The 9,543-nt window shown below is 46.5% G+C and overlaps 1 protein-coding gene across 1 annotated transcript; it reads right to left on the minus strand.

Moving 5' to 3' along the window:
* Positions 1 to 494: 494 nt before the first annotated feature.
* Positions 495 to 3,911, minus strand: LOC148773104 (testis-specific Y-encoded protein 3-like). The gene is made up of 6 exons (XM_088834484.1): positions 3,384 to 3,911; positions 2,664 to 2,741; positions 2,405 to 2,516; positions 2,160 to 2,305; positions 1,900 to 2,040; positions 495 to 596 (listed from the first exon to the last, which is right to left on the minus strand). The coding sequence occupies exons 1-6, from the start codon at positions 3,909 to 3,911 to the stop codon at positions 495 to 497; spliced, it is 1,107 nt and encodes a 368-aa protein (XP_088690610.1).
* Positions 3,912 to 9,543: the final 5,632 nt, after the last annotated feature.

Consider the following 9,543-nt stretch of genomic DNA (forward strand, 5'->3'; position numbering starts at 1 on the left):
CACTGGCAGGAAATATTAGGCATTGGGGGACCCTGTCCTAAACTTTTCTTGTCTGTAAGTTCTTTGCAATGCCTTCTTGCTTCATAGTGAGTTGAATGTTAAGGCTTTTTCCTTGTTCTGTATTCTTAAAATGTCTGATGCTGTGCAACAGAGAAGATACCTGGGGCACCACCTTCCAACAAAATTGCGTTCCACCTTTTCACTCTCTGGCCCTTGTTCACCAGACCCTGTCCGTGGACATCCACATTTCCCTTGTAAAACTGCCAGACCCACAGTTAATGGGCCCCTCATCTTCTTTCTCCATCCTCCCCAACCCCCACCCCACAGGAAGAACTGTGTCTCCTGACACAACACCCACATATGACTTAACCACCTCTACAACTCTCCATGGACTGGTACTTCCTACGCGGTAAACTGAGAATCCTACATGCACCTGAAGTTTTTGTCCTGAGGCCCTCCCCAAACAATACGCAGACGCATACAGTTGACGCTTTTTATTTGTCCTTCGGCATTATTTCAGGTTTTCTTGTGTCTCCCTCTCGATCCGTTTCACCACCAGACCACTCTTCACTACTTTCCCATCCAAGAGAACTCTGCTAGCCATTGATCTTCACATGAAGCAGCTTCTTAGGTTTTCTATTTTAGGGAAAGGGGGACACTGCCTCATAAACGTCTCAAAGTCGAGCAGGGGCGGTTCCTTTCAAAAAAGACAGAGACACAGATATGAAAACCTACCCTCTCTGAGAACACTAAAGACAACTTTACTCTTTCAAGTCAGTTGCCAGGAGACAGAGTCTGTGAATTTTTACATGTCCTCTAAGCACATACTAAAAGACATGTACCCCAGTCTTCCCCGTAGAACTATTACAATACCTAGGACATGGAAGCAACCTATATATCCCATCGGCAGATGAAGGGATAGGGAAGTTGGGGTACCGAAACACAATGGTGTGTGACTCAGCTCTAAAAAGGAATGCATCAAAGTCAGTTCTAGTGAGATGGAATGCACGTGGAGCCTATTACAGGGAGTGAAGTGGGTCAGAAAGAGAAAAACAAACACAGTATGTTAACACAAATATCTGGAGTTGAGCACCATGTAGGTGATACTGAACATGCAACACGCAGGGCAGCAAATAAGACACAGACATATAAAGAACAGACATGGGACTCAGTGGGAGAAGGTGAGGGTGGGTTAATTTGAGAAAACAGCCCTGAGACATGTACATTACCTTCTGAACAACAGATGACCAGTGTGAGTTTGATGCGTGAAGCAAGGCAACTAAAGTCATGTTGTGGGACAACCCAGAAAGACAGGGAGGGGAGGGCGGTGAGTGGTGGGTTCACCATTCGGGGGACACGTGTATACCTCTGGGTAATTCATGTTGGCCAATGTACGGCCAAACCGGTCACTCCATTATAAAGTAATTATGCTCCAGTTAAAATAAATAAAAAACTATTCTCCATAATCCTTCACAGTGGTCAGTTTCTCAGAATGAGGTTGGCAGGTGAAAAAGATGCAACGGAAAAAAAAAAAAAAGCGTGATGACCAAAATGGAATCAAGTGATGGGTCAGTGGGGGAACAGCCTTGTACAAAGGAGACTCACAGACCTGGTGGAAAGGGGACTTCATGAGGAATAGTAGGTGGACCCCAATTTAAGAGAAGCCTGAGGCTGGACTTGTTGGCCAAGGAATGACAGTTCAGAGATGTGTGCAGCTGACTCAGATATAAATTGGAGTGACTTTGGCCTGACCAGGCCACTTCATCTACCTCAGGCTTCTCTAGTTAGAACCTGTCTTTCACTACAGGTCTCCACACTTGCTGTCTCTTGCTGATTTCCCCGTGCCCGGTGTCACGCTGGATTCCACAGAGTCTCACTTTCTCCACAAGTGAAATAAACGACCCAAGTTCCTGGACAACCCTTATGCCAGTGCTCAGCCCCTGGGAGCCTCATCTCTCGTCCTCCTGCTACCTCTCGCGGTGGAGCCTTCCTCCTCACATAGTACTGCAAAGGATTGGGCCACAGATCCTTTATGATGATCTGCCAGGGAAATGAGCAAGGTCGGCACAGGGCTGGCCAGACACTGAGCCTTCCCGTGCACCGCCAAGAACTCCAACATAAATCACCAATTTCGGCCCAGTGGCCACGTGGGACCCCACCTCAGCAATCCGGCCAGATCCTGTGAAGTTGTGGTCAAAGAACCAATTGAAGAAGTTAACACTGCTGTCGTGGTGCCTGAGGCTGTATGCCTTACGTTCAAACCCCTGGGACCACTGAATCGGAGTGGAATGAGACGCTCGGTATCCTGCAGGAAAAGGAGCATGGGAGAAAGACCTAGCTCACTTTCCCACTCAACCTACACTCTTCTGCCCCCACTCCCCAAATCCAGGGAGCTGCCTCTTACCAGGGACGTTAATGAGATACTCCTTAACAATCACTTCATTCTGGAAATACCTATTCCTCCGAAAGGACAATGTGATCTTGCAGTGATGAGTGGGATGCCTGAATTCCTCCACCTGCCAGGACAAAGTGTTGGGGGTAGGGGGAGTGGGTATGAAACCTCTTTACAGAAGAGCTGTCCTTTCCCGTATTCAGGGATAAACCATGCCCTCTCCCCTCCCCAGTCATCTCCCCTCCACAGTTAGCGGGGTCCCCTGCCTGACCTCCAAGTTGGTCATGAAGTGAAGCATCTCTTCATCCTGGTTGCTCATCATAACTGACATCTGGGGGTGGTTCATAAACTGCTTTAGGTCAAGGAGCCTCTAGATGCTAGAGGTAAATGTGCTGGAAGAACAAAGCTAGCCTAAAGAGTAGAATGGCATTGTCTGACTTCAACGTGCTACTAGTGAACTCGCCACATTTCCGTGTATGCAGACTGTATGAACGCGGAACAAGGCCCAAGGCTGTGCCTATGAGTGCACTACCAGAAGGAGCTTCTGTTCCTAACAGGAAGGCCCTAAGCTCCATCTCAGCCTCCTTCAAGGTAGCTTACTTCTGGAAAACAAGCATTCCTAGCTACAACCAGTATGAGCACTTACATATCCCAAACCCACCCCCAAATTCACTCAACTTTTTGGAGAAGACCTGGATTCCAGACAAGCTTTTTCTCTGAGGAGTCCCTAATGCTAATGACGATTCCGACTGGGACCTCTGCAAGTAAAGCCCAAGTATCAATTTGTGCTAGTCAGGACAGCAAGAACATCACACCTAATATCAGGAACAGATATGCAGGACGGTAACCAATACCCATCATCCAAAAAAAAAAAACAACTTTCTACCAGAACCGCCAGATCTGTAAAACTGCTCCTGCAATATCCCAGGGTTAAAGAAAACAAAAAAAGAAAAAAGAAAAAAAAATTCACAACCACCACACCAAGGGATACAACTTCGACCCAGAAGCCACAGATTCCCTGGATGATGGCGCTTCTGTGTTCTAGATGCAGCTTTCGCCTCTGACAGTTCTTATGTTTCAGGCGAGCGTGCGCCCTTTGCGCTCTCTTATTCACCGGCTCCAGCTCCACCTGCAGGGCCGCCAGCGCCTCCAGTGCAGGCTGGTCGCTCGGGTCTCCAGGCCGTGGATGTTTCTGGCCCTGCTCCTCCGAGGACACCTGCTCCTGCTCCTCGTACGCCACCACCTCCACCTCCTCCATGACGTCTAACACCAGCAGCTGCAACTCCTGCCCGATTCCCGCCAGCTCTCCCTCCTCCAGGACCGCACCTCTCTCTGCTGCCTCCACCCAGAAGAGGGCGGCCTCCTCGCCTGGCACACCACCTGGGGCCTGCAAGGCCTCTGCCGCCCCCACTGGGCTGACAGGCCCCAGGGCCCCTCCCTCCTGAAGACCCGGACTCACAACCAAGATCCAGGATCCCGGGGTGCTGCCGCCTTCCTCTGGCCCCGTCTCACTCGCCATGGTGTTCTGGCCGGAGCCCGGAGCTGCGAAGAAGGTGGCCACCAGAGCACAGCAGACGCCGGCACAGCGCGCCCACCGGGCAGCCGCACTCAACGCGGTACCACCAACAGGATACTCGTGCGGAGCCAATGAGCAGGGAAAGGGAGACACGCATGCGCAGAACCGTGAGCCACCACGCACGTGTAGTATGGCAGCGGGAAGGGGCTGAACTCTACACCCTGACCTCCAGACCTCACGACAGAACCAATCAAATGGAGTCTAAAGGTGTTGGCTCCTGGGCCACTCCCCTTGGAATTCTGGCCACTCTGGCCCCAGGTGACCCCTGGGCCAAAGTCGGGCCAGCGCTCTGTGCACCGGTCCACGCAAGCCTTTTGCCTGCTCAACAGTGCAGATGTGCCTGACCAGAGACTGGGAGAGCCAGGCCAGTTGGAGGCGAAGGAAGGGACCCTGAACCTGACGCCGCGACCATCCTCAAGCTTGAAATTGCCTCTGGAGCAGTGGGCGACTCCATATGCTCAGAGATCCACAGAGGTGAGACAGGGTTCCTGGGTACCTCAGGGACAGAGGTGCTCGCCTCGGATCCATACTGCAAGCCATGGCAGGGCGTGGGGTGGGGCGAGGTGGGGGGCGGGGATGCGGTGGGCTTACACAGACCTCACCGTGGTGCACCTGCTGCAGAGTCCATCCCTAAACTTGGGTCTTAGGCTTGAGCAGTGTTAGGAATGCAGCCGTCATCTGAGGAAGAAACAGAGCAGTTTCCTCGGCTCGCTGTTTGGGCCCCACAACGCAGCCCCAGGCCAAACCACCGTGGAGCCCCTGGCCTATGGTCTGTCAGCTCTTGCCCTTTCCGCCAGCCCCTGGCTTAGAGCAGGCACCCGGGTGGCTAAGGATGGGCTCCTGCGGATGCACTTCCCAGAGGAACAGAGCTGCTTACGCTCTGTCGCCTAGGATGTCTGCTCTTTCACACTGAGCACCTACCTTAGGACGCACACACACACAATCAGGTGACCCAAGCACACACATGTACACACACATGTGCAATGCACAGGGACACTAATGCAAACAGGTGTTTCAGAGACTGAAGAACCAGTGGTTCGTGTGAAATGCATAGATTTCCTTATTTCTCCCAGGAAAATGTTCATTCTGATCTTCAGATGTGAAATGTAGAGAAGTCCAACTTTCCTGAAACAGAATGAAAGCCTACTTTTTGATACAGGCATTACAGAGAACTCCATACTTCATGGACGACAGTCATTGTTTTATCTATGAGAAATACAAAGAATTAAGTATTTCACCAAGAAACAGTGGTGCCCAGAATTTCATTCGTGAAATAGGGATAATTCCAATTCCATATTGGCTCCCCAGATCTTAATTACATACTTCATGTCAGTAAAAGTTCCTTGAGATTTTCATATAGGAAATGTATACAATTTCACAATTCAAGCAGGGAAGTATATGCCCAACTTTTCATATCTGAAATATATAGAATTCCCCACTCATATAGAAAATGTGTGCACAGATATCTATGTGTGAAACAGACCAGGTTCCATGTATGATGAAGAAAACGATACAAGTAGATTTTCAAACATGAAATACAGATTTCCTATTTCACGTGAAACATCTGCACCCATGTTCTCACATGTGAAATAGAGATAAGTACATATTTTATGCAGAAAAATCATCTTTCGTGTTTTCATCTGCATGCAGCAGGGGATGCAAAGCAAGTACTCTGGAACAACCCAGAAGAATAGCATAGGAGGGCATGTGGGAGCGGCTCCAGGGTGGGTGGGACACCTGTATATTTATGGCTTATTAATGTTGATGCGTGGCAGAAACCATCACAATATTGTACAGTAATTAACCCCCAGTTAACTTAATTAAAAAAATACTACTATGTTTTGAGAAAAGTAAAAGAACAAGGGGATCCGACTCTGCTCTCTGGTGACCTAAATGGGAAGGAAATCCAAAAATGATGGGATGTATGTACACCTAAAATTGATTCACTTTGACATACATATAGCAGAAGCTAGAGCAACGCTGTAATGCGACAATAGTCCAAAAATAGTTGCTGGAAATATATTACATGCTGGAACTATAACTCCAGCAGTGAATAAATAAATGGTAGCCCCCTTTGCAATATATGTCTTCGGGGTCATTATGCTAAGTTAATTACTTCAGTTAGAAGAAGACGAAAGCTTTTATATCACATGGCATTGTTAAGTTGAAATCCCTATGTTATAGAAACAGAGTAGAATGTGGTCATCGGGCTAGTGGAAATGGCCCATGATGGTCCAAGTTACCAACTTTTGGTCACAGGTTGAATAAGCTTATCAAGGAAGACACTGTAATAGAGGCAGGATGGAAAACGGAGCTGCAGACCTCAGCCCAAGACCATTAGTGAAGTTAGAAAACCAAACACCACCAACAGAATGCCTCTCAGCATAATGTAGTGAAAGATACATTACAGCCTTCCCACAGGGCCCTCCAGGCCCTTGGGCCTTGGGCTGGGTAATGAACTGTGGAGCTTGGGGACAGGCTGTGTATTACAGAGTCCAAGGGCCCTTGCTGGAGCCACTCACTGACCTGGCCCAGGTTTCAAAGCAATGGCCAACGTGTCCCATCCCCACCTCGATGTCCGAATGGTTGTGGCAATCTCCGTGGGTAACAGTCTACAGGACCCTGCTCCCCATTTGGGTAGACTGAGGAGGCTGAGGGCCAGCTGCATGCTGGGTACCTGGCTCACTCATTGAAGGCTGCTGGGCAGGGTATGGGGCCTTGGTAAGAGGAGGGCACAGAGAACTGAGAACTGCCTCTTCCAACTGGGACTGGGCACTGCTGGAAGTGCCAAGACTGGGTGCTAGATGAATGCTCCCAGACAGGATAACTGGCCTACACAGGGACCCGCTCCTTGCAATCAGGACCTTGGAAGGTGAAAGTCAAGCTTGGGACCTTTCCTTTCAGGGACTAGGGAATAGTCTTTCTTTCCCTCGATGATTACAAGAACACAGTTAGCTGACCACCACCTTAGCTCAAAAACACGAGATCTGACAGCAAGAAGTTTGCAACAGCTAATCACACCCCTCCCTCATGTTTCCTATATGTGGCCTTTGCTGAAAGCTTTGAGGGAGTTTGCGATTTTTTTTTTTTTTCCATCGGCTTAGGCGTTTATTCTTTTTTAATACAAGCATTTAAAATTATAAGCACTTCTAGACATGCATCTCATGAATTCTGATATGCTGTGTTTTTATTATCATTCAGGTAAAATATTGTCTAATCTTTTAATTTTGTACCTCCTTTTAAAAAATTTTGTTTAAATTGGAGGCTAATTACTTTACAGTATTGTGGTGATTTTTGCCATACATTCACATGAATCAGTCATGGGTGTACATGCGCTCCCCATCCTGACCCTCCCTCCTACTTCCGTCCCCATTCCATCCGACAGGGTCATCCCAGTGCCCCAGCCCTGAGCACCCTGTCTCATGCATGGAATCTGGACTGGCGATCTGTTTCATATATCATAAGATACATGTTTCAATGCTATTCTCTCAAAGTATGGAACCCTTGCCTTCTCCCACAGAGTCCCAAAGTCTGTTCTTTACATCGGTGTCTCTTTTGCTATCTCGCATACAGGGTCATTGTTACTATCTTTCTAAATTCCATATATATGCGTTAGTTTTTCTTTCTGACTTACTTTGCTCAGTATAATAGCCTCCAGTTTCATCCACCTCATTAGAACTGATACAAATGCATTCTTTTTAATAGCTGAGTAATATTCCATTGTGTATATGTACCACAAATTTCTTCTCCATTCATCTGCCGATGGACATCTAGGTCGCTTCCATTTCCTAGCTATTGTAAACAGTGCTGCGATGAACGTTGGGATACACGTGTCTTTTACTACGGGTTTTCTCGGTGTGTATGCCCAGCAGAGGGATTGCTGGGTCGTATGGCAGTCCTATTTCCAGGTTTGTAAGGAATCTTTACGTTGATCTCCATAGTGGCTGTACTAGTTTGCATTCACACTGACTGTGTGAGAGGGTTCCTTTTTCTCCACACCCTCTCCAGCATTTATTGTTTGTAGACTTTTGGATAGCGGCTGTTCTGACCGGCGAGGTGAGGTGGTACCTCGTTTTGGTTTTGATTTGCATTTCTCTGATAATAAGTGATGTTGAGCATCTTTTCATGTGTCTGTTAGCCATTTGTATGTCTTCTTTGGAGAAATGTCTGTTTAGTTCTTTGGCCCATATTTTGATTGGTTTACTTGTTTTTCTGGAATTGAGCCGCAGGAGTTGCTTATATATTTTGGAGATTAAGTCTTTGTCAGTTGCTTCATTTGCTATTATGCTCTCCCATTCTGAATGCTGTCTTTTCACCTTGCTGATAGTTTCCTTCATTGTGCAAAAGCTTTTAAGTTTAATTAGGTCCCATTGTGTTTTATTTTTGCTTTTATTCCCATTATTTTGGGAGGTGGGCCATAGAAGATCCTGCTGTGATTTACATCAGAGAATGTTTTGCCTATGTTTTCCTCTAGAAGTGTTATCGTGTGTGGTCTTACGTTTGGAACTTCAATCCATTTTGAGTATTCTTTTGTGTGTGTATGGTGTTAGAAAGTGTTCTAGTGTCATTCTTTTATGAGTGGCTGACCAGTTTTCCCAGCACCACTTGTTGAAGAGATTGTCTTTTCTCCATTGTACGTTCTTGCCTTCTTTGTCAAAGAAAAGTTGTCCAGAGGTTCGTGGATTTATCTCTGGGCTTTCTGTTTTGTTCCACTGATCTATGTTTCTGTCTTTGTGCCAGGACCATACTGTCTTGATGACTGCTGCTTTGTAGTATAGCCTGACGTGAGGCAGGATGATTTCTCCAGTTCCGTGCTTCTTTCTCAAGATTGCTTTGGCTAGTCAAGGTTTTTTCTTGTATTTGCATACTAATGGTGAAATCATTTGTTCTAGTTCTCTGAAAAATACCGTTGGTAGCTTAATAGGGATTGCATTGACTACAGATTACTTTGGGGAGTATACTCATTTTCACTATATTGATCCTTCCAGTCCATGAACACAGTATATTTCTCCATCTCTTTTTGTCATTCATCGGTGTTTGATAGTTTTCTATATGTAGGTCTTTTGTTTCTGTAGGTTAGATTGCGATTTTTAAAGGCATAAGCCACCCATCTCCTTGCATGGCTCTGCATTAAGCATATCTCTGCTTTAATCTCCAATGTTTCAGTATTGCTTGGCCTAAGGATGTTGGGTAAATGTCTATTTGGTTACAGTAGCACCTTATCTTGGAAGTCTATGGAGGGTAACAGACTCTGAGAGAATGCCTCATTTCAAAGTCACATACACTCAGAAAAGTATGAACAGTTTTTCTTTCTGTGTAAAGCAAATTAGCAACACTGATAGCTCCCCCAATTACCAGGTGAATTTAGGACAAAGTGCAACAAAGTTTGTCATCAGGTTTTACTTGAGGACTACTTAGTATTTTTATAATTTTGTAATGAACTGATTTGCTGGAATACATATATAGAGTATATCTTTTGTCTTGTCAATCTTTTTTAGTAGTTTGCTTATCATGTGCCGTCACATGGCTTACTACTTACTAAAAATTAGAAATGCTTTCCTTCCCTTATGTCTTT

The sequence above is a fragment of the Moschus berezovskii genome, chromosome Y (genome assembly GCF_049115385.1).
Source record: "Moschus berezovskii isolate FMDL1 chromosome Y, NW_MosBer_1.0, whole genome shotgun sequence".
Taxonomy (NCBI): domain Eukaryota; kingdom Metazoa; phylum Chordata; class Mammalia; order Artiodactyla; family Moschidae; genus Moschus; species Moschus berezovskii.

Coding starts and splice junctions, on each gene's coding strand:
- LOC148773104 (XM_088834484.1), bottom strand. CDS start 3,911: ATGGCGAGTGAGACGGGGCCAGAGGAAGGCGGCAGCACCCCGGGATCC. Junction 2,306..2,404: donor GTATCTCATTAACGTCCCTG/GTAAGAGGCAGC, acceptor CTTTTCCTGCAG/GATACCGAGCGTCTCATTCC. Junction 2,041..2,159: donor GATCTGGCCGGATTGCTGAG/GTGGGGTCCCAC, acceptor TTTCCCTGGCAG/ATCATCATAAAGGATCTGTG.